Source organism: Electrona antarctica, assembly GCF_951216825.1.
Source record: "Electrona antarctica genome assembly, chromosome: 11".
NCBI classification, from domain to species: Eukaryota; Metazoa; Chordata; class Actinopteri; order Myctophiformes; family Myctophidae; genus Electrona; species Electrona antarctica.
Genome location: NC_136792.1, coordinates 23,234,879 through 23,258,387, shown reverse-complemented (window position 1 = coordinate 23,258,387; position 23,509 = coordinate 23,234,879). Strand labels below are relative to the sequence as shown.

The 23,509-nt window shown below is 41.6% G+C and overlaps 2 protein-coding genes across 2 annotated transcripts in view; both read left to right on the top strand.

Annotated features, from left to right (window-relative positions):
• The window catches only part of elna (elastin a), a 122,095-nt gene extending 108,235 nt beyond the window's left edge, over positions 1-13,860 (top strand). Inside the window, exons 39-50 of the mRNA XM_079513757.1 lie at positions 101-511; positions 612-665; positions 1,416-1,454; positions 2,472-2,552; positions 3,174-3,221; positions 4,607-4,720; positions 5,095-5,142; positions 5,720-5,776; positions 6,743-6,775; positions 7,915-7,956; positions 10,453-10,515; positions 11,363-13,860. Of these exons, the coding sequence (XP_079369883.1) occupies positions 101-511; positions 612-665; positions 1,416-1,454; positions 2,472-2,552; positions 3,174-3,221; positions 4,607-4,720; positions 5,095-5,142; positions 5,720-5,776; positions 6,743-6,775; positions 7,915-7,956; positions 10,453-10,515; positions 11,363-11,409 (1,037 nt within the window). The 3' untranslated portion in view covers positions 11,410-13,860. The remainder of the gene's footprint in view (positions 1-100; positions 512-611; positions 666-1,415; positions 1,455-2,471; positions 2,553-3,173; positions 3,222-4,606; positions 4,721-5,094; positions 5,143-5,719; positions 5,777-6,742; positions 6,776-7,914; positions 7,957-10,452; positions 10,516-11,362) is intronic.
• Positions 13,861-15,769: 1,909 nt separating this feature from the next.
• limk1a (LIM domain kinase 1a) overlaps positions 15,770-23,509 on the top strand; it is a gene marked incomplete at its 5' end in the record, with an annotated part of 95,917 nt that continues 88,177 nt past the window's right edge. The window contains 2 exons of the mRNA XM_079514381.1: positions 15,770-15,827; positions 19,937-20,036. Coding sequence (XP_079370507.1) covers positions 15,770-15,827; positions 19,937-20,036 — 158 coding nt within the window. The remainder of the gene's footprint in view (positions 15,828-19,936; positions 20,037-23,509) is intronic.

Genomic DNA, 23,509 nt, shown 5'->3' with positions numbered 1-23,509 from the left:
ATTTCCGGGTCACGGAGAAGGCAAGAAAGGCAGATAAATGTGAGTGTATCAGCATTCATCTAATGTGTTTCGATTGCATCTTTCTTTTCCTGTGTTTCAGCCCCCTATGGTGGTGGTGCTGGAGTCCCATACGGCGCTGGTGTTCCGTACGGAGGTGCTGGACTTCCCTACGGGACCGGGGTTGGACTTCCCTATGGTGCTGGGGCCGGTACTGGGGTTGGACTTCCCTATGGTGCTGGGGCCGGTACTGGGGTTGGACTTCCCTATGGTGCTGGGGCCGGTACTGGGGTTGGACTTCCCTACGGTGCCGGGGCCGGTACCAGGGTTGGACTTCCCTATGGTGCTGGGGCCGGTACCGGGGTTGGACTTCCCTACGGTGCCGGTACCGGGGTTGGACTTCCCTATGGTGCTGGGGCCGGTACCGGGGTTGGACTTCCCTACGGTGCTGGGGCCGGTACCGGGTTTGGAGGTGCTGGAAGCCTACCTGCAGCTAAACCTTTGAAGCCCCCAGGTATACTATAATAACAGTGGCCGAGTGGTTCTCAACCTTTGAATTTCAAGGACCCCCCAGTCTTGATATGCTCTCATATTGTTGTGTGGTGGTCTTGCAGTGGCAGGTGGAACCGGAGGGGCTGGTATCCCGCTGGCAGCTGGACCTGGTGCAGGTATGGATTCCTACACAACCCTCAAACGTACTGTACCTACATTTACAACAATGACATCACACCTGTGTTAATTTTGACAGCAGATTTTGAATAAAACTATTTTTGTTATCTGAAATGCTTTAGTTTTAGTCTAGTATTAGTTGACTAGATATAAGATTTTAGTCAACTAAAATATCTCTTGGTGGGCTGTGATTGCGTTGTAAATGGTAATGCCTGATTTATACTTAGCTTAGTTTCAAAATAGCAGATCTACAAGCTCACAATGTGTTGTGCTGTGACATGTTATGAGCTTGTAGATCTGCTATTTTTGGAGCACGACACCAGTGTACAACCATGCATAAAATGACTTATTTTTTCGTAGAGGTTATACTGGCTCTATCCTCCACTAGTCCCTCCATAACATTTTGGTATAGTTTTTATTTTATGACGAAATTGGCGATGTATTTAGTCATAGCTTATAGTCTTTATTTAGTTTTGGTCATAGTTTTAATCGACAAAATTAACACTGCATCACACCACATTATATCATTTCAGCCTAAATTTATAATATCATAAACTGAACCTCCATTTGAGGAAATGTCATTATTTAGTTTAACTATTGAGAATGAGTTGTAGTCAGATCTTATCAGTTACTAACTTTTGCTGTTGCCATTCCTTGATAGCCTGGTAAACCATCCGGGTCACGTGAACATGTGCCACGTATAAAAAGAATAGCAAATAAAGCTGCTTTTCTCTGTCATCATGATTCAGGGGGATACAATCCATATTATGGTCAATATTATGGACAGGGTATGTATGAGAGAGGAACAGGATGACGTCACTCAAGCACCCATTCATGCCGAGCTTGCTTGGTTTGAATAGTTTTGCCTTTTTGCCTTGCTAGTGCACAAAGCGACCGTTACAGGAAATGCCATCCAACTGTATTTCCTGTGTGGCTTCTGTGGTGGGTGTCAGGGTTGAGATGCCTACTGGGAGCTTGGAGATGCTCGGAGATATAAAACCCAGGCGAAACAGTATTCATACTGATGAAATGCTCCTGCCCTTGGAAAGACACTTGGCATACAGTATACAGGGTTCCATTAATTAATTCCTGCTGTAACGGCAGAAAACATAAACAACAACCTGGCTTTTTGTGCTGATTTCTTTCTATTTAACGACCCAGCAGATGTATTTAATGTACTGTTAGTTTCTCCATCTTTGAAACCCATCAGTGCAGCTTATTTGAAGGATTTGTTTTCTTTATTGAGTCTGATTTATTAGGGGTGTCACAATATATCGTGCCCACAAAATATGATATTAAAAAGTTTTGATTTGTATCGCCGAGACAAAAGACTGTTATCACGGTATTTAAAATAAATTATTATTATTATTTTGCTGGTGAAAGTTTCAGGAGAGGATATGGTGTGGTATGAAATTAAAGATTACTATAAACACAGTAATCATTGTTTAGTTCTCATCACTGGCTGGTTTGGCTCCCTATTCAAAGTTTTCGGGGAGAAATGAAAGTGACTAGTCACAGCTAATACTTGTTCAATGAGCCTCGCTGTCCAGCGAGAGGCAATAATATTTTGCATTTCTGCATGATCAAATAAGATATTTGGTGCTTTAGAAATGGAACATATTATACCACAGAAAACTGAAGATGATGGGCAATTGTTCCAATGAGTATTGATTAAAAATATATAAAATAAAAAATAACGTAAGAAAAAAAGTTATTATTGTGAGCACAATCTCTTGTAGTGTATCAGATCAGTTTGTTGGGTGATGGATATAGTAAATAAAGCTTCATTTTGGTGTTTCCGTTAGGAGGAGTGAGGTATCCGGGTGCTGGTTACGGACTGGGAGGAGGAACAGGAGCAGGAGCAGGAGCTAAACCACCCAAACCAGGTACTGTACAGGACCAATCATCTGATTTGTAGTGACTGACATACGGTATGTTGACGTATGTTCAAAATATCAAGCTGTCCCTACAGAGTTATAAATATTGGTAGAAAATAACTAAGTATATTTACTCAAGTACTAATTGCCATTAATATAGTGGTTGGAAAGGTATTAATTGATTGCCCCATGGCCCCAACTAGAGTTCTCAACAGGCCCGAAAATTAAGGCCCAGCCCTACCTGGGCCCTCATCAAACCCAGTACACTCAAGAGAATGTCCCCGCTATCACCCTTCTATCTCCATATATGGAGCTGACCTGTTCTGACATTCCATATATTGATCTGACCTCAATAAACCCTGTACACTCAAGACATGCTCCTTATATGGCCAGTACAGAATTCATTCCATGTTGATCTGACCCCCCATGCCAAAGCGCCAGCACTCGCCCAGCAGTCTGCCGTCAACGAGGCGGATGCGTGCACGCGACCTCGCCCATTAGGCGTCTTACTGGTTATTATTACTACTACAGTGTCACACAAGTAACAATCGGCAAAAATAGCTGATCTACAATGCTCACAAGTGTCGTTAGCTTGTTAGATTGGCTATTTCATCTCTCTCATATCCATAGGTTATGGTAATCTGGGAGCCGGTGGTGCTGGTGGATATCCACAACAAGGTATATATGTACATGTCTGCAAGAGTTTCCAAATCTTGCCATGGCAAGGACCCCCAAATTGGCCTTACTGCTAAATGGCAAGATAAATAACTAAATGAATACAAATCGTGAACAATGTAATGGTCACATGATCCATCTTTCTCTTCCTCTCTGCCTGTCTGTGAAGGATGAGCTTTATCTCATAGCCATGGCCGTATTGCTCAGAGATTTTCACCCCCATACTGCCACTATACCTTATCCCACCCCCCATGCTATCCCCCACTTCACCCTACAACCTTGACTCCTCGCCCATAATCTGGGTAAAGAATGTAGCCCACACATTATAGACATTGTATGCAAATTAAAAGGGGAAAAGGTAGCCTACCCAATAGCCAGAACCTATAAGCAGTTAGAAGTTAACTGAACACATCCCTGCGGAGGCTGAATTAGCACCATTTTGTACAACATCAAAGTGAGATTGCAGATATCATGACCCTCTGGAGACTATTTATATCACAAGAACCAAGAACGTGGCAGCTTTTTACTGGCCTGCATGGCTCTGCAGGAGTCAAACCTCTATAAGAGTATGTGGACTTAATCTAGCAAACCACTGGGCCAATCAGCGCTAAATGTCTTGTGCACACTGCCAGTAGGCCACATTTGAAATATTGCTAAATGATATACCGTATATTAATACTAGGCATAATATCTTTAATTTTATAAAGGGGGCTCTGATATTGGGCACAGATTCAGCTTGCACACATTTGACATATCCATCACACAATACATTAGATACTGTATTATGTCATAGATGACTGACGTCACAGGCTGGCCACGGTGGCCACATGAAGTCCTATAGATCCACATTAGGGCCTCACCATTGTCATTGTGGATCATAGATGGAGATCATTGTCATTGTGGATCATAGATGGAGATCATTGTCATTGTGGATCATAGATGGAGATCATTGTCATTGTGGATCATAGATGGAGATCATTTGTAAGGCTCTTAAAGGCTGCAAGATATCGTGCAGCCTTAATTATTTATTTTGTTCTTTAAAGTTTAGATGGTATTGTAAATTTGTAATCACTCCTGTGTATTTGTCTGTGTGTATCTGTGAACAGCATAACTCTATAACAGATGGGCATATTTTTATCCAACTGGGTGGGAATAATCAGTACAAGAACACTGAAAAGTTCACCAACTTTGGGTGTGAAAAGGGCCCACAGGTCAAGGTCACAATCAACGTCAAGATCAAAATGACACAATGGAGGTGCTCTAGCGTCACTGTAAAAAAGAGGATCCACTGTGTATGATCATCTTCGTTTATTTTCAGCTACATGTACAGTAAAGGTATACAGTACATTCATAGAGGTTTGTGATGTCTTACCCTCTCATGTCCATAGGTTATGGTAATCTGGGAGCCGGTGGTGCTGGTGGATATCCACAGCAAGGTGCTGGTGCTGGTGGATATCCACAGCAAGGTGCTGGTGCTGGTGCTGGTGGATATCCACAGCAAGGTATGTACAATACTGCACGGCACGGGTGCCCAAACCTTTCCATGACTACGACCCCCATAGCCTCTGGTCCTACTGCTGCTGCTTCTTGTCGTGTCCACGGCCCTACTGCTAAATGGCAAGATAAATACAAATAAATATAGTCACATGTTCCATCTTCCTCTCTGCCTGTCTGTGAAGGATGAGCTTTATCTCATAACCGTATTGCTCAGAGATATTCACCCCCATACCGCCACAGCCTTTACATCATATTGTAATCCCTCCTGTCCTCCATTTGTCCATGTATCTGTGAACAGCATAAGACAAGGTGTAAAGCAGGATCTGCTGTGTTTGTGTACGATCATGGTTTGTGATGTGTTATCCTCTCATATCCATAGGTTATGGTAATCTGGGAGCCGGTGGGGCTGGTGGATATCCACAACAAGGTATGTATGTTCCAAATCTTGCCATAGCAAGGACCCCCAAATTGGCCTTACTGATAAGTGGCAAGATAAATAACTAAATTAATAAAAATTGTGAACAATGTAATGGCCACATGATCCATCTTTCTCTTCCTCTCTGCCTGTCTGTGAAGGATGAGCTTTATCTCATAGCCATGGCCGTATTGCTCAGAGATATTCACCCCCATACTGCCACTACCTTATCCCACCCCCCATGTTATCCCCCACTTCACCCTACAACCTTGACTCCTCGCCCATAATCTGGGTAAAGAATGTAGCCCACACATTATAGAAATTGTATGCAAATTAAAAGGGGGAAAGGTAGCCTACCCAATAGCCAGACCCTATAAGCAATATTTGTGCCAGGTTTTACTACTGAGCCATGAGCAATTGTGATCGGTTATTTTCAAAAGATTCTTTATATTCTATATATTTTGAACATTGTGAAACTGGACATTCTGCACAATGAGTACTTTTACATCATTAACTGGTAATTAATGATGTTGTTAATGTGTCTTCTTCATAATTTGCTGAGTATCTGTCAATTATATTTATCTTACAGGTGCAGGTGGCTTGGTTCCAGGTTATGGAGGTGGCTATCCACAGCAGGCTTACCCAGGTAATTAAGTGTGTGTGTGTGTGTGTGTGTGTGTGTGTGTGTGTGTGTGTGTGTGTGTGTGTGTGTGTGTGTGTGTGTGTGTGTGCGTGTGCGTGTGTGTGCGCTCGCGGTTTGTGCATGAGTGAGTTTGTGTGCGTGCGCTCATATGTTTTGTTTATTTTGTTTATTATATGTGCGCTCGTGTCTGATGAGCGGATGACTTGTGAATGATCTGTACCAGATAAGGTACAGTAAATGTTCAACAGAATAATGACGGGACCTTCGATGGTGAACGCAGAATAATGTCAATGGCTGGGTTTCCCAAAGGAAATATGCATAGTGAGTGGGCGTGTGGTTCTTCTCAACAACACCCCCTTTGACTGTGAACATAGATATTCCGTGCATAGATGTGCCACGTAATGGTAGGCCTGAGGCCTGGTATGGTAGGCCTGAGGCCTACCATACCGGCCTGACCGGTCAATAAAAGAATGCTGAATAAATAAAAGAATGCTGAATATACTGCCAGGACCTTCAGATGCAATATGAGAAAACCACAAGTTACACACAATACTACACAAGTTACACACAAACTTACAAGCTCACAATGGTTGTAGTTGTGGCTATTTAGAAATCTAATGTCTAACGTTACAATAATCTAATTGTAACGTTGTATATTGAAACTACTAAATATTGTCCATCATCTTCATCTATAGATTCTGTGCTCTGTAATTGAGATACTGTAAGTAGCTATTCTATCCACTCTCATTGAACTGCGAGTGAGATCTCAAAATCACACTTTTAGCACATACAACCAAATTGTCAATAAGAGTCCGTACAAAAGAGAGCCCCTCTCCTCTATTTTGCCCTCTTGATGGTGCCATTGCTCAAGTCACATCGAAATTGGTGACCTATAGATTTTTGTTGCGCTATAGAATGCCTCCGTCTACTATACGGTTGTGTAACTATTCGTCCCTGTTTCTGGATCAGGAGGTGGATTTAAGCCCAGCTGCCGACATACAGGTAACACAGATGAGGACAGACTGACTGACAGAAAGATCCGTCACTTCCTGTTCAGTGCTAATAACATCAAAGAGACGGCGAGAGGGGAACTACTAAAGATATCTGCATGGAAAGGCTGCATCTTTCCCTTCACTTCCAGTCATGGATGGATGGGGATTATGTTTGCATTGGCCATTTGCCCTGCTTTTGGTGGCAAAGTCCTGAGTGTCATTTAGACCTCGAGAGTGTAAATATTGACCTCTCTTAGGTTATGTTCACACTATCCGCCCAATGCGCCCATTATGAAAACAGTACTGTAGGAGCTGCCTATGGTGTGTTAAATGCGACTGATTGAAACAGACTATAACTCTGGAGCATAACGAATATTGACCAGTAAGTGTGATGTAAATGTAATCAAAATTGAGCCATGGCATATTTCTTGCCTAAAATGTACAGATCCAAGCTGCCAGAGACGGATATGGAGTGGCTGTATTTCCCCCCCCCCCCCCCCTCCAAGTTAAAATAGCACTCAGGATTATGCTGTGTACTCTATGTTCAGACTTTGCCCCCCTCTTACGCTCTTTGACCCCTATATGCTCACCCTTATGTCACTTTAGCTTTAGTATGCGTTCACAACATAACGTAGCTTTAACCTTCCATCGCAACACAATAAATTGCTAACTAGTGACCATACTGCTATTCACTTGAAACTGAAAAGTCTTGAATTCTTATCATAATATGGATTAATTTGGTCTGGTGAACACATACAAATCGGAAATATAAATGTATTTTCAGTCAATTCATGTCTTTTCACTTTTAAAATGAAACAACTTCACAAACAAGTGCTCACACTCATGCAAATACTCCAGAGGATTATTGGCAGTTCAGGGGTGTCTTTACGATCGGCTCGGCTGATGTTGAGGGGCTTTTTGGTCAATCGCAGAGCGATGTGAAAACTCTGACTGAAAAACAATCATTCCACCGGTGTCCGATCACATTCAGGCCTGGCTGGCTTGAACGTGGACCCCAACGGATCAACTAAGGCTTAGTTGATCTGATCCACCGCGATAGCGGCAAGGAAAACAAGGACCCTTTACAAAATGTCTTAACTGTTGTAACAGATTGTCATTGATTGTGCTCAATGTGTGTGTTCTCTCTAGGTGGTACTGGGTACGTACCAGCCCCTCTCACTCCTCAGCAAGGTAACAGAATCTCTTTTCAACACTCGCCTAAATATTTTGTACCGCATTTGGATATGTATTCTGATGATTTTCAGTCATCAGAATGTCACACAAACCTCATACTCTGTTTAAAGAGGTGTACGTGATATGTTGAAAGGTTTTATCGAATCAAACTCCATTTAGGAGAGAGAATCCCAAAAAGATAATGTATCATCTTAAATTTGATAGTCTCCAGTTCCAGTTTTGTCAGCTCTTCTTTTTTCTTTCTTTTTTTTCTCCTTTCATAATTTCCCATTTTTGTTCATCTTGTATCCTGTATGAGTTCTTTCTCCTGATTGGATGGAATTGGTATCCCGACCTGAACATTTATTTTCTGTTTATTAAGAGTGGGAGAGACAGGGAGACATTATTGTTACTGAACAAACACTATCTATAGTGATAACAGAATCTGTCATGTATTAAATGGAATAATGTCTTATAAACATCAATAATATGCTATAGCAGTACTTTGTGACCTTTAAGTAAAGTGACAAAACTTTGTATAATATACTATAGCATATTATTGATGTTTATAAGACATTATTCCATTTAATAAACACATTGGTTATAATGCATTATGACACAGACATTACAGCACTTCTCTATGTGCCTTTATAACCACCTAAGTTATAATAGTTATAATGTGCTGTTCCACTTAGCATAATAATGCATTATGACCAGCACTTATAATATGTTATAAACGTGGTTATAAGTTGTTATACATGATTAAAAACATGTATAACGAGTGTTATAATGCCTTATAATCACATTATAATGCATTATAAATGAGTTTATAATGCATTATAAAGGCGACCTTAATATAAAGTGTTACCGTTTTTTTTTATGTGGCTTTCGCCTTTATTTTATATTTTGTATGGAGGGACAGACAGTAGGCTGACAGGAAATTGGGGAGAGAGATGGGGGTGTGACATGCAGTACAGGCCGTCGGGATCGGGAGTAGAACCCGCGGCACACTGCCAGACTCGGACTACCGGCCAAGGTGCCTGGACCGCTGAGCCACGGCCCAGGCCAAGATTTATCATTTAAACCCTTTAATCCTGTTACTCTCTGGCAGACAATGGAAACATTTCAGATTATTTGGATGAGATTAGATTGAGGCGGGGGACAGGCTGCAGATTTTCCTCATCATAGCAGATTACTTGCCGAAAGAGATTATTTTAAGGAAAGAGTGACACATTTCTAGATACCTAACCTCACAGGCTTAATCTCAGATGTAGCATGTGAATGAAAAGTAGGACGTTCCATGCTTATCAGACCAAGCCTTCCCTATAGTCAAATAGCTTTGTTTTGAACGTCTATCTGTTTTCTGAAAGCATGCACCATGATGGTGTTGCAGTGAGAGAAAGTTCTCAATCCACCCTAAAAAGAAAATCACACTCGTGTGAAGTGACTGAGGGGCGCCCACTGTGGCTGCCACATGACATCAATGTTTTTGTTTAACTTTTGTAAACAAACAAAAGACTTGGCTGCCACATGACATCATGTTTAGTGTACTAAACAAACATAAAAATTCAGTAGACTTGGCTGCCACTCTATGGTTGTTAAACTTAAAAGTGCTACATTTATATATTTATATACATTTTGCATTAACTACTGTACATGTCAAGACTATTCTTATCTATTCTTATCTGTCACTTAATGCCGATCTTTTGAAAAGTAAAGTCCATAGACTTGGCTGCCATATGACGTAATTTCAAAAGCCAGACATCGGAGGGAATAGCACCCCTCAAAAAGGAATCCTTCCATGGCATTTTCTTTGCACCTCTGGCCTTTATGTGACCAATTGGTATACAGTAGGCTATATATCTTATTCAACAGATGCATGTGTTCAGATGAACACTAAACACTAATAAACTAAACAAATAAAGTACATAAAAACTATTTCTTCTCTGTCGGGTGGAAACTTTGTATGTCCAAAACTGGAGGTTACGCAGTAACCGTGGTTATATAAGAGATATAAGCGAGGAAGTTCGCTATGGGACGCGTCTCCCATTGCGAACTGCCGAGCGTTAGATCTTCATATAACTGGAGGTTACGCAGTAACTGTGGTTATATAAGAGATATAAGCGAGGCAGTTTGCTATGGGAGACGCGTCCCATAGCGAACTGCCGAGCGTTAGATCTTCATATAACTGTTTCTTTATAGGATTCAAATTAAAAAAATGGCTCGACAAGCTCAAAACGTGTCTCTTCGTGCCGCATCTCAAGTTTGTGGATCTACTACTTTTGATGCTTTTGTGTGACGCTGTAGTATGATCAAGTAGGGCATTAATTTGCCAAAAAAACTATGTTGAATGTGGAGATATGAAGATGTTTCTGCCCAACAGCAACGATATATCATATATTGCAGTAATAATGTGCGGTAATCACAGAAGTCACCTGGTATGGATTTGCCTCACAACTTTTGGGAAGCACACTGATCTAAACAGTCTTGTCTCTCTGCCATCATCTTTTACAGCCAAAGCAGCCAAGTATGGAGCACTACAGGGTTTCCTTGGGGGTGCAGGAGGGGCCTACAGAGGTATTACAAAATCAATAAATAATATGAACATTATACAGTATATATTGTCTACCATTCTCATTCAGCAATAATGTTAACAGACCTCATCAGTGTTTGTCTAACCTCTACTAACAATGTACTGCTTTTCAACTGAACAACATGTGGTATAAGTTAACTCAGTATAAACGAGTCCTAACATTGGAGCATCTCTCAACAGCACAACATTAATGAACTCCAGAAACAATCTGGAGAGAGGGACCAACAAATAATGTACCCAGAGTTTATGCTAGTTCCTTTACACTGTATTAAAGGCATATCATGGCATTTGCAGGAATATTTATGGACGTTCAATATTCAAGATTGATATAGTTATAATTACATCTCATCTCTGAGTAGACGAGAAAACTATTAGGGGGATTCCGTCTCCTTCAAGGTGGCCCGGCCTAAAGGGATCCGGCCGGAAAAACGGGCGCCCCCTGTTCCGTTTTTCTCGCTGGGATTCCAGGGGACCCCCAGCTAAATTACTCTGTGATACTTGGGGATGAAATTGTCTTCTTTAGCCTGCTTATCATCAAACTGATGTTGCTTGAAATTAAAAATAATTGAGAATTACTGTATAGCACTCACAGTCTTCAAACTACTGTTTATGTATGTGATGTATTGCCATGCTTTTTGTTCTTGCTTATTGTAAATCAAGATTAAGAGCGTCTGCTAAATGCCTAAATTGTAAAGTGTGTGTGTGTGTGTGTGTGTGTGTGTGTGTGTGTGTGTGTGTGTGTGTGTGTGTGTGTGTGTGTGTGTGTGTGTGTGTGTGTGTGTGTGTGTGTGTGTGTGTGTGTGTGTGTGTGTGTTGCTGCCTCCCATTAAGGTGTGGCTCCCGGCTGCCAAGGCCAATTCTGCGGACGTAAGAAGTAGAGGATTATCCTGAGATACGGTGTGACCTCAAGAAACCATGGTGCTACTGCATGATCTAGAATGTACATTTAATATGCAAAAAAACAATCCCCCCGTTAGAGTATTCTTACTTGACTTCAAAGATCTGTTTTTTTTTATACGAACCCACCGACCCAGAGTTTTGTAAACATTCTGATGTGACTAGTGTTATTGATTGTTTGATTGATTGTGCCTTTTAATAATCAATATGGTGAAGTCAGCCTTAAACAATGACAATCCCCTCTCAGCATTAGCTTATTTCAAATGTAGTAGAGTGTGTGTGTGTGTGTGTGTGTGTGTGTGTGTGTGTGTGTGTGTGTGTGTGTGTGTGTGTGTGTGTGTGTGTGTGTGTGTGTGTGTGTGTGCGCGCGCGCCTGTGTGCGCGTGCGCGCGGTAAGGTGTGTACTATGGCTGTATTGTGTGGATGACTCTGTAATGTTGGTTTTCCTTTATGGGGCAAGAATGTGAAGGGTGCCCCCTTCCCATTGTAAGCACAAAGTGAGTCATGTGGGGTTCTCCTATGTAGAGATGATGCATATTGTCACAGTATTTCCCTCATGGGGAGGTTCTCAAAGTGGGGTCCCTTGAGGGGGTTCCATGGGGTCCCCAGCAAAACAGTTTTAATTTCATTATTTCACTGCCAAAAGAGAGATTATTCAGATCATAGGTTTCATTCTCTCCACTGTTAAGACAGTTGTAGACTTCTGTAGTAAACCTAATCTTATGGGGGACCCTGGCACCAAATCATTTCAGATTGATACTTGTTAGGTCATGGTCTTTGTTAGGTCCATCTAAAAAGTATTAATTTCAGGGTCCTTGACATGAAAATGTTTGAGAAAATGTTTGGGGATAGGTGCTGTAGCACCTTTCCTCGAGCTCGAAATAGTTTGTATAGCTCGTTCCACGAGCTTGTAGATCAGCTATTTTTTGATGCACAACTAAGTATAAATCCAGCTTTATTGTGACAGTAGGCCTATTTCCCCACAGCACCAAATCACCTCACAGCGCATTGCTTCTCAAACCTTCACATATCTGACAACATCAGAGTGGATTAGCTGGCAGAGTTCTGCCCACTCCCAGAATTGCTTCTGGCTCCAAGATCATCTCTGCTGCTATTTTCAGGTCAGCATGGGTGAGGAACAGCAGGGGGTGACGGGTGGATGAGTTCAGCCCCATCTGCTGCCAGTAACGTTGCCAATCTAGGTGCCATGTGGTTAATAAAGGTCTTCCTCAGCATCTCACCTATAATGTTGCCAGCCTTGTGATGCATGAAGAGCAGTTTCTGTTCTGAAGTGTGGGGTGCTGATGACAATCAAGATGCATTCGATGCAGTGCTGTGTATCTGGATTTGTATGCATTTTGTTGTGACCAAATGAAAAGAACTGACTTATTGTCTATTTTGTTTGTTTGTTTGTTTATTTGTTTGTTTGTTTGTTAGATTTTTTTTTCTTTTTCTTCTTTTTTTTTCTTTTTGCATTTACCCACAGCAACCAAAAGAAACATTCAGAATCTCCTCTGGCATGTGTATGAAATGCAAAAATGTTTTGGGAGTCTGGACTATGATACATTGCTCAGTTTGAACATTTTTTTCTCAGCAGTTATTTACATTAATAGATGTCGCTGTTTCATCATTATTCAAGTTTCTGAAGTTTCTGCACCAATTCTTTTTTTTTTCATCTGGCTCATCGCTTCAATAACTAATTTGAAAGAAATTGAGAGAGAGAGAAGTCATGTAGAAGTTTTAGTTTTTGCCTTTTTTTGCTATATTGCATTTATTCACTGTTAAGAAGTATTATACTGAGCAAGAGCTTTCTTTAATGTGTTGGCCTTCGTCTAGAGCATCTTGTCTAGTGAGACATGGGTGTCCACTGTCCAGTGCTCTTTATTGACTTGAGGCTTTATGACACATATTGACCAAAGATTAATTGAATTCATGAACCCCATATCTCTCTCTTTCTCTCTCTCTCTCTGGATGTGTTCACTGTATTTTGTACTAACTTGACTTGACTTCTCTTAAGTTCCTCCATTCTTCAGTTCCTATTACATGGTGCTGTGTTAACTGTCCGGGTCGAACCTAGTCTTCTGTGCCGTGGAATGTTATTGTTCATCTTTATTTAAACTTTTTTTGTTTTTTAAAGGAGAGTAAATGCCCAATTTATATTCTGTCACACGACAGAGTGTCACGAAGAGCCATAGCGAAGAGCACATGTTGTTGCAAGCTAACAAGGCATCACGACCTGTCGTTAGCTTGTAGATCTGTTTCTGGCAGCGAGTGTCACCGACTCACCGTCATGTGATGGAGTATTAAATTGAGTCTAACAGTGGGGTTTTGCACTTTTTATATTTCTACGACACACACATGTGACTTTGTTCCCGGATACCCTGGCATTTTATTTGCTTCATTAGATAACAAAATAAAATGTTTTAAAGGATGTTCAGTTATCTGTCTCTTTTGTATTTTATAAATTGCACATCATTTTTACACGAAAAGAACAACACCAAATTTACAGTACATATAGCACAGAACAACATATCACAGGACGACATATACTGTATCAATTACATATCCCATCAAGACAATACATGAGGTCCTCACTACACATTGAAAACCATCCTGTCAATAGGGAGGTTGTTTAATCCTGCAATGGCTGAGAGTACAAAACTCCTGCTAAAACAAACCTTGTCCCACAACGTTCTGTATCTTCGCCCAGATGGCATGAGTTTGAAGTAGCGACACAATGTTTCCAATTAGAGAGTGCCAATTCATCAGCTTCAATTTTATGGCGTTCCAATTTTAGAATTGGAAGGCTCACTTTCACTTCTTTGTCATCAGTGATCACTTCCAATTTCACTTGTTTATCCTATACCGTCTTTCTCTCTCCTGATTCGATCAATTGGTATCCAGTCCTGACCTGAAAATGCATTCACTATCATGGACCACGTACACCACCAATAATGAAGTTTAACGAAATGTATTAACGAAAGGAAAAGCATGAATCATATAAGAATAGTGAACATAAATGTTCCACGCTGGGTCATCTGTCCATTCAGCTGCCCATCGTACTTAAGCCGAGGTCGGCAGGCTTTGGGCCCCAAAGCCTTAAAGTTTGGGGTCCACCGTGGCTCAAAGAAGCCCCATCAGGGACCTGTAGAAAAGGAAAGGTTAGAGAGGGAGTAGAATGAGAAATAGGGTGGGGGAGGGTTGACGAAAATGAGAACAGGGAGAACCGTTGGTTAGATGCACATTTTTTATATGGGCGGAGGTGACCTGATTGGAGGTGGCCTGATAGGAGGTGGACGTAGCTGGATTGGAGGGCTGGTCCTGCTAAAGAGCTGGAGAGACACACCAACAAACATTCAATAGCAATGGTTACTATGAGAAATATATATAGAGCTATTTTTTTATTTTAAAGAAAATATAACTTTCTGCACCTTTAACTTGAATCTGATGTAAGAGGTGTGATTCATCACATACAGTAGCCTATCTCTGAGCAATTTTCAGTTGGCAGACTGCCAGTTGGATGGCAATCCAACTGCTAACCCACTGGCGGCTGCATAGAATACTGGTTCTCAACCAGTAGGCTAGTCCGGGGACCACCAGTGGTCCTTGAGGGGGTTCCAGGTGGTCCCCAGCTAAATAATGGAGAGTTGGTAACCAAATGGACCCTTATTAGATATTTCACTCTTGAGAGTGAAATAACATGAAACAAAACTGACCCTTACTTACGGGTCCATTTGGTTTCATTTTACGCTCTCAAGAGTTAAATGATTGTTAAACCATCTGCATTAGCCTACTTAATTAAACAATTAAACAAGAAATCTACAAATTCACAATCAGAGAATGTAGAAGATTTGTTATCTTATAAACGTTTGCCTGTTGGTATACCTCTTCAATACAGCATGGATTTGTGGACAAAATCGACAAAATTCTCTTTAGTTTTGGGTCTGAGAGGTTAAATGTCATCAAATGGTGGTCCGTGGCTCAAATGCCGAATAAATAATGGACCTTGATATGAAAAGGGTTGAAAACCACTGGCGTAGAAGATTGCATTGATATTTAATGCACTCATTTGCCCTCGACTGACTCCAGTCCCAGGGATAGTCACTGGTTGGCCAACCTATAGCTTTCCTCAGCAGCTGGAGGCTCGGGGAGGAGGGAGGGAGGCGGCAGGGAGCAGCTTCCAATTCATTCCACCGGCAGGCAGGCACCGCACAGGCAGGCGGCTGCGGTCACAGACCGTCCCGTTAGGCAGGTTGAGTTAGGTTAGGTTGTTTATTTGATATATAGACTGACTGCTGGTTTGTTGTTGGCTCTCTCACGGAGCTCCCGCTCGGAGTGTGAATGAGGTTGATGCTGCTCTGCTGCACCTGGAAGGACGAACGTATGGGTGAGGAGGAAGGTGAGTTTATAGCAAGCACATTTGTTATGTTATATTATTGTGGCGGTGAAGGCGGGGAGCATCCTTCTGTTCTTCTGCACTTGAGGAGGGCTGCAGTTACATTTCTCCTAATCTTCTCATTTATAAATGCATGCATTTGTACTACGAAATAAATGTACATTAAGGACTTAGACAATGTAGGAAATAAATTGTAGTGTGCATGGGGTCGTGACCAGACTAGGAAGATGCAGGGACGATTTCTATAAACATAGATGGTTCAACTTTTCGTGTTTGTGGCGCCTCCTATGGGCAGAAGTGAGAAGTGCAGAAATATGCGTCATGACCATGGGTGTATTCACTGTATTGGTCATGACCTTATATCACCGATGTATGGTCATGACTTGAGGTATGACCTAATTAATCCAGGGGAAAATGCAATTTGATTCCATGACTTATATTTTCAAACTTAACCTCTATAGTCTAAAAAGCCCTATATACCGGTATGTTAAGTTGTGTATAGTTGTCCCCTATAGTCTCCATACATAGAGCCCAAGTTAAGGTCTGAAAGTTTTACATAGAAATAAATATCTTTCTTGTTTTGGCTGTTTCGGTGTGTCCTGAGTTAAGTTTTTGACAGCAATTTCTACTTTCAATGAAAGATAATGGCACCTTCTGGTTAAGGTTAAGTATACGGTAGACAGGGGTCAGTGATAGAGTTGGTCAGGGATATGAAATACTGTCATGATACTGCTAAGTGACACTCAGAACTGCCACTGTTTTGAGCTGAAGTTGACTTAATAGCTCGAGTGGCTCCTCTAGTAGTGAAAGGTCTCTGGTTTTGTGTGTGTGTGTGTGTGTGTGTGTGCGTGTGTGTGTGCGTGTGTGCGTGCGTGCGTGCGTGCGTGCGTGCGTGCGTGCGTGCGTGCGTGCGTGCGTGCGTGCGTGCGTGCGTGCGTGCGTGCGTCACACAAGTGTGTGTGCATGAGGAGAGGAAAAGTGAGAAAGACATAATTTAGTGAGAGGGAGGATGCTATTTTTTTCCAAAGCAGTATTTGTGCAGAATGTGGCTTAAGTAGTATTCTGGTGAGTGATCTATTCTGTGTGTGCTCTTTGAGACCCCTGCAGTTGTCTGTTGTCAGGGGGGCTACAATTGTCAAATAGAGTAATGGTCCAGTAATGAACAGCAGAGGAGAGAGTGCGATAGGGAGGGGGAGGGGGAAGTTATAGTTGGAGAAGCATTATCCCAAGACAGTCATATTTCTAGCCAATGAGATCAATAAAACTACTCCAGCAAGACTCACCCCAGCATTCGATTAGAGAAATGAGCCAGGCCAGCCACATGAACCCAGTGCCAAGACATTTGAAATCTAATGGTGTACAATATGGTCAAAGACTCTAAACTGATGTTGATTATATATAACCTACCTAAGTTGGAGACAGAAAATAGTATGGATCACTTTGAACTTTACACTTTATTTGTCCCCAGAGAGCTTTTGGTCTCTGCAGCGAGACTTAAGAAGACGATAAAACACAGAAAGCCTCTGCATCAAAGGACTGAATTGCAGACTCTGGGAAAAACAGCAGAGTATGGTCTCAGGTTGACCTTCCTATTCTAGCATCATGTACAAAAAAAAACGAATTGCTGAGTTTCAGGATATCAGTTACAAGAACGCCATGTCGCTAATATAAATACAACATAAGTATGTAATACACTACTACAATACTTGAAATCTGAACCTCAGAGTGAAGGACGCACGCAGTTTGTACTGTGTGTAGTTTAAACGCCGACGTGGTCAGTCTGCTAACTGTCTGTGACCGATCTATGGCTGTGTATTTGATCACAGACATTCTAGCGCTATTAACAATATTGGGAAGGTGATTATTAGGAAAGCCAGACAATAGTGCCAGACAATGTTGTTGGCTGCTATAGGAGAGTCACAGAAAAAGAGAAATCAAGAGTCACTTGTCCAACGGACAAGTCAAATTGTAATGCACTTGTCCGGAAAGATTTATTACTTACTTATTATTACTAGATTTAGTACAATCGGACAAGCCTTAATGTCAAGCCCTGTAATATATACATTTTTTCCTGTATGTATTTGGATGTTTTAACGTATAGTTCTAAACGCAAAACTCCCAAACTCACAGTCCTTTAAATTGGACCAAAAAAGTGGACCAGCAGAAAAGGGGCAGTTAATTTGAAAGAAGTCTCTGTTCTCTTTCTGGTCAACTTCAACTTCTGTTCACTTCACACTATAGTTCATATTTAGGGTCGTCTGTCTATGACAAGCTTGGAGGGCTGGCAGCATACAGGAGCTTGTGTTTATATAAATGAATGACTATTTGTTTGTCTCTTCTATTCCAACTAACAGACTGACAGTAGATAAGCAAATATTCTTGGTCTTTGGTAACAAGGGCACACACACACTTTACCCACGCACACATGCACCTACGCTCACATGCACCTACACTCACATGCACCCACACTAGCACGCGCGCGCATGTCACACGCAAAACAAAAAAAAAGCTCTAGATAACATGTTCTAGATAACCGAACACTTTTTCCAAAACTTCAAATCTCCTAAAATGCTTTTCCATGAAAATGTCCCACGCCGGGGAAAGGAACTGGTTGGAATAACGCGTTCCTTCCATGCGCTACGTCCAACCGGGGAAACACCCCTCTGTCAGGTGAAGTGGCTTGGACTCCTCATGCATTGAAGGAAGCATGAGGTCAGTCCTGGTTGGCAGAGGGAGTATAGTGCCCAGGATTATATTAACAAAAAATAGGTTACAAAAATCGTGGGATTTTTTTAGTCGATGGTGGATAAGCAGCATAGCCTAATTTTCGTTCATTACAACGGATTCTGCACTCCAAAGCTAATGAGGGTCATTTAACGGATGCTATCTTTAGCTCTCTCTCTGGTGTTGTTGTGATTCATATAACTCAGTGCTGTTATTTCCATGAGCAATACAGTCTTAAAGGAAGTGATGCTAAACCTTGTAGGAAGTTTCATCAGAACTGAAGGAGTTAGGAGATGGCATGACCATTCGTCCATTTACATTGCGCTTTGTATCCAACATTCTTCTCTAGGTCGTCTTCAGACAAGCCTTCCATTGTTGCTTCCAGCCATCCCGGTTCCCCATACATACTGTATCTGGCCAGTTTGTTGGTGCTTTACGCTCCTGCGTATTTCTTGAGCACATCCACATATGTTAATGTGGGACGTCCTCATGACCGGTGCCCGTATACGGTACTGCATGCAGCATTCTGGTGTAGAACCACTGCCGTATAGGAGAACATACTCTACCGTTGAATAGAAGAAGCTGAGTTTGGTTTGACGGGGGAGGTTGGGCCACTCAGGGCCCTCCATGCAAGTGCCTTCCTCACTTTAAGATCTTGTTCCGTTGAGTTGACCCATGAGCCCGGGTACTTGAAGTCCTTGACTTCCTTCCATGCAGTGCCTCCTGTTGTTGTCAGAGGTGGATGCTCTGATGGGATGTTATAGGTATAGGTGATAACTTCAGTTTTCTTGGCATTCAGCCAGAGGCCAACCGTGGCACACTCTGACTCCACTGAGCTTGTTCATGTTCAGATTGTTTCAGCTAAGATTGTCTCATTTAAAGTTGCAATCCGTAAGTTTGATTTCCTATTTGCCTCTTCTTTCTCCCGACGGAGAGAGATGATTGCAACAATGTCTGTAAAGATGGCGACTAAATCTCAATCTGGTGAGGTGTGACGCGAGTAGGAAGTAGGGAGACTGCTCCATCTCAAACCAGTTGCGTCATGTTTATTGTGTTGAGGCTGAATTCTTCACCTCCTACGTGTGATTTGCATGTGAACAAGGTGGTGGGGAAATGATTCACACCGTCGATGCACATCCACGGGCGGATTAACCCTTCGTGGCGCCCTGTGCTGACAGTTTTGTCAGTGGGGGGTGGAGTGGGGTGCGGACAATTGTCGCTTAATGGACGATTGGACGTGTTTCGTTGCTTCAACATTTCTGCGTTCTTGCTTCAATAGTTGATTCTTCTTCTTTTGCCCCACTGTTTATGTGTGTGTGTGTGTGTGTGTGTGTGTGTGTGTGTGTGTGTGTGTGTGTGTGTGTGTGTGTGTGTGTGTGTGTGTGTAGCTGGTGGAAGCTTGCCCGTCTGTGCGGGATGCAGACAGAAGATCTACGATGACCAGTATCTGCAGGCCCTCAACAATGACTGGCACACCATCTGCTTCAGGTCAGTAATGATGACGCAAACCACAATTCACTGTCGCTGTTCATTATTTTACATATAAATCTTGAGAACAGTTAGCTAATGTATTGTAAAGGCTGTGACACTGTAAGCTAGGGCTTTAAGCAACTAGTCGACTATTCAACTAGTCGACTAGTAAATCCACTAGCTGACCTTGTTGGTACTAGTTGACTAGTTGATGAGAGAAGAGAAAAAAAAGCGTTTTTCTTTTTTTTGTAGGCCTCAAGATCAGCTAGAATGCTAGATTATAGTCACCAATGTACACAGTTTTTAAATGTACGAATATCATAAAAATAAACAAAAAAAATATATATATATATATATTTTTAATACATAATAGGTAGTTAAACTAGTGAACTAGGCAACTAGTCAACTAGTAAAAATCACTAGAAGTGAAAGCCCTACTGTAAGCGTTCTTACAGTAGAATAGATGACTAAACGGGTGCGTTTCTGAAGTGAAACGCTTTCTTTTAGCAAAAAGATGAAATACTTCTTGAAGAAGAAGAAAGGTAGACCTTTGTTAATCCTGTTGGCTGCTCAGATGCTGATGGGCTATGAGGGGTTAAGTATCTTGTTCAGGGTGAACAAGTGACCTTATGATTACCGCATGGCCTCTACCTACTAAGCTACGAACACCCAGTATTCTTGTTGACATTGTGAAGTACACGGCTAATCCAAACTCCAAAGCATAGGGATGGGTATCGTTAGGATTTTTGTGAGTTCGGTAACGATTCCGGTTCTGCTTATCGACACACACACACACACACACACACACACACACACACACACACACACACACACACACACACACACACACACCAGGCACGTAGCATGGATTAAATGATTGACCGGGCAAATTAGCATCGCTAATGGAGGTGGGGGTGGGGGTAGCGCATCTCCTGCAGATTGATGCCAACATTTTGATGGATCGGACTAGACTCAAGGGTCCTCCTCAGGAGGATGAAATAGATTCAGTTTAATCAGCTTGAACTATTTTTTTAAATTTTTTATGGAATATCATAATTTTGCTTGTCACAAGAATGCTTTCAGTCCATGTGGGGAATAGATTGAAACATTTATTCCTAACCTGTCAGAGAGAATGAGAGGAATATTCACATGTGATAGTAAAGCTATGGCAGCACTTAACGCCCTGTGATAAAGATTCACACTATCTATCTATCTATCTATCTATCTATCTATCTATCTATCTATCTATCTATCTATCTATCTATCTATCTATCTATCTATCTATCTATCTATCTATCTCTCAAACTCACTAATTTATTGTCTCTCTCCCTCTATTTCTGTGTGTGTATTGCCAGAGATTGAGACATCCATCCATTCAAATTGAATTACTTTACTATAGTGGTTCAAATCTCTTAAAGTGCTTTGTTGTTGTTCTCTGGTTCTCTCCCACCGAAGAGCCCGTATATTATAAAGCCTGTGTGGCATGTTCTTTCCACTGTTAAATGTTATTATCTCTTCTCTCTTCATACTCTCCTGACTGACTGGGCTTAAGGAAACCTGATGGGCTTCATGCATGAGATGTTACTTCATTGTCACATTGATATTTGATAGCCTGCCAGCTCTGATTCCATGGCCGCAGTGTGCCTGCCTGCCTGGACATGTGAATGAAAATTGATTGGCGGATGTATGCAACTTGCTAATAGCACATCAGTCCTTTCACTATCTTCCAAATGCAATTTGAGACTTCCACTGTAGCATCTGCCAGGCTGCCATCACAGGCAGATGGCGTAAGCCTCTAGCCTGAGTTGTATACTTTGTTGCGAGTGAGTGTCGCGCACCGAAAATAGCCAGATCTACCATCTCCAAACACGTCGCGCTGCAACGGGTTGTGAGCTTGTGGACTGGTTATTTTTGATGCGATGCCTCACAACTAAAGCATAAATCGTCATGTGTCTGGTTCGATTGCTGGTCGCAGTTTATCACAGATTGCCATTTGCCATCTCGTACCTTCCTGGAAAACCTTGGAACCATTTTTTTAAATGTTTTTTGTGGCTTTCGTGTTTATTTTTATGGAGGGATAGACAGTAGGCTGGAAATGGGGAGAAGGATGGGGGGGTGACATGCAGTAAATGCCGTTGGGATCGGGAGTCGAACCCGCAGCACACTGCCAGACTGGATTACCAGCCAAGGTGCCTGGACCGCTGATTGCAACTGCAATCTGAAATCTATTCAGACTCCACCTTAGCCCGTAGCACTTGCACAATTAAAACATTTAAATGTAGGCATTCGGCAGATGTTCTTAATCCAGAGTGGTTTATAGTAAGTAAACAGGAGGTAATAGGCTACAACAAATGCATAGAAATGGCAATCTTGGAACATAGGTAGGTTTACCTAAATCTAAACAGTATAATATCAAAAAATAACTAATCTATACTTTGAAACTATACAAACTATAAAATGCCAGGTCAACAAATTAACCTAGTATCTGTCTACATAACATGCATCTAAATAACTAATCATTTTTACCTTTGCATAAGCCTGCAAGGTCGTCAAGGCTAGACAACCTTGTCCTTGTTATGACGACCATGCAGACTTACCGTGGTCGTTTGTTCTCATGTTTTTATTACTTAGGCTTGAATTTCTTGACCACAATGTTATTTTGCAGATTATTTAGACAGATTATGCTAGGTTCATTGTTCACCTGGTAACCATAGTGTCAATGTACAGATAATTGTTTTAATAGTATTTTGTTTTAGACTAGTTACTGTGATCCTAGTATACTGGGGCACTACACTGTCTCTATGTATGTGTATATTTTGCTTATTGTAAGTCGCTCTGGTTAAGAGCGTATACTAAAATGCCTACATTGATGAAAGCTAATAACTTGCAAATAAACTCACAAAATCATTTAGCCGGCAGAACAGAATGGAAGCCCTGATTAGGGGTTTCTCTGGCAGTGAAAATTCAACAATCAAACTTGATATGGCAGCTAATTTCCCTTGGTACAATACAAACTCAGTGACTAATAATCAGTCAATTATACCTACCTAGACATCAACATCAAAGCACCGTCGTACTACACAGTATAAATGACTGGCTTCACATTTATTCTGTGGTGCCTCTGCTTCCTGTCATTATCACTAGAATGACATCATTCTGGATCAAAGGCACAACAACAGAGCGTGATACTCTAGACTCAAATCATTTCATTAACATCGACTAAAGGGTAACTCATTAAATGTTTTCCTCTGCCTTTTGCATCCATCTACAGTAACACGTTGTATTAACCCATTCAAATCCATCTACAGTAACACGTTGTATTAACCCATTCAAATCCATCTACAGTAACACGTTGTATTAACCCATTCAAATCCATCTAGTAACACGTTGTATTAACCCATTCAAATCCATCTACAGTAACACGTTGTATTAACCCATTCAAATGTCATTTTAGATTCTATCCATATATTAGGGCTGGGGGAGTCGGGACT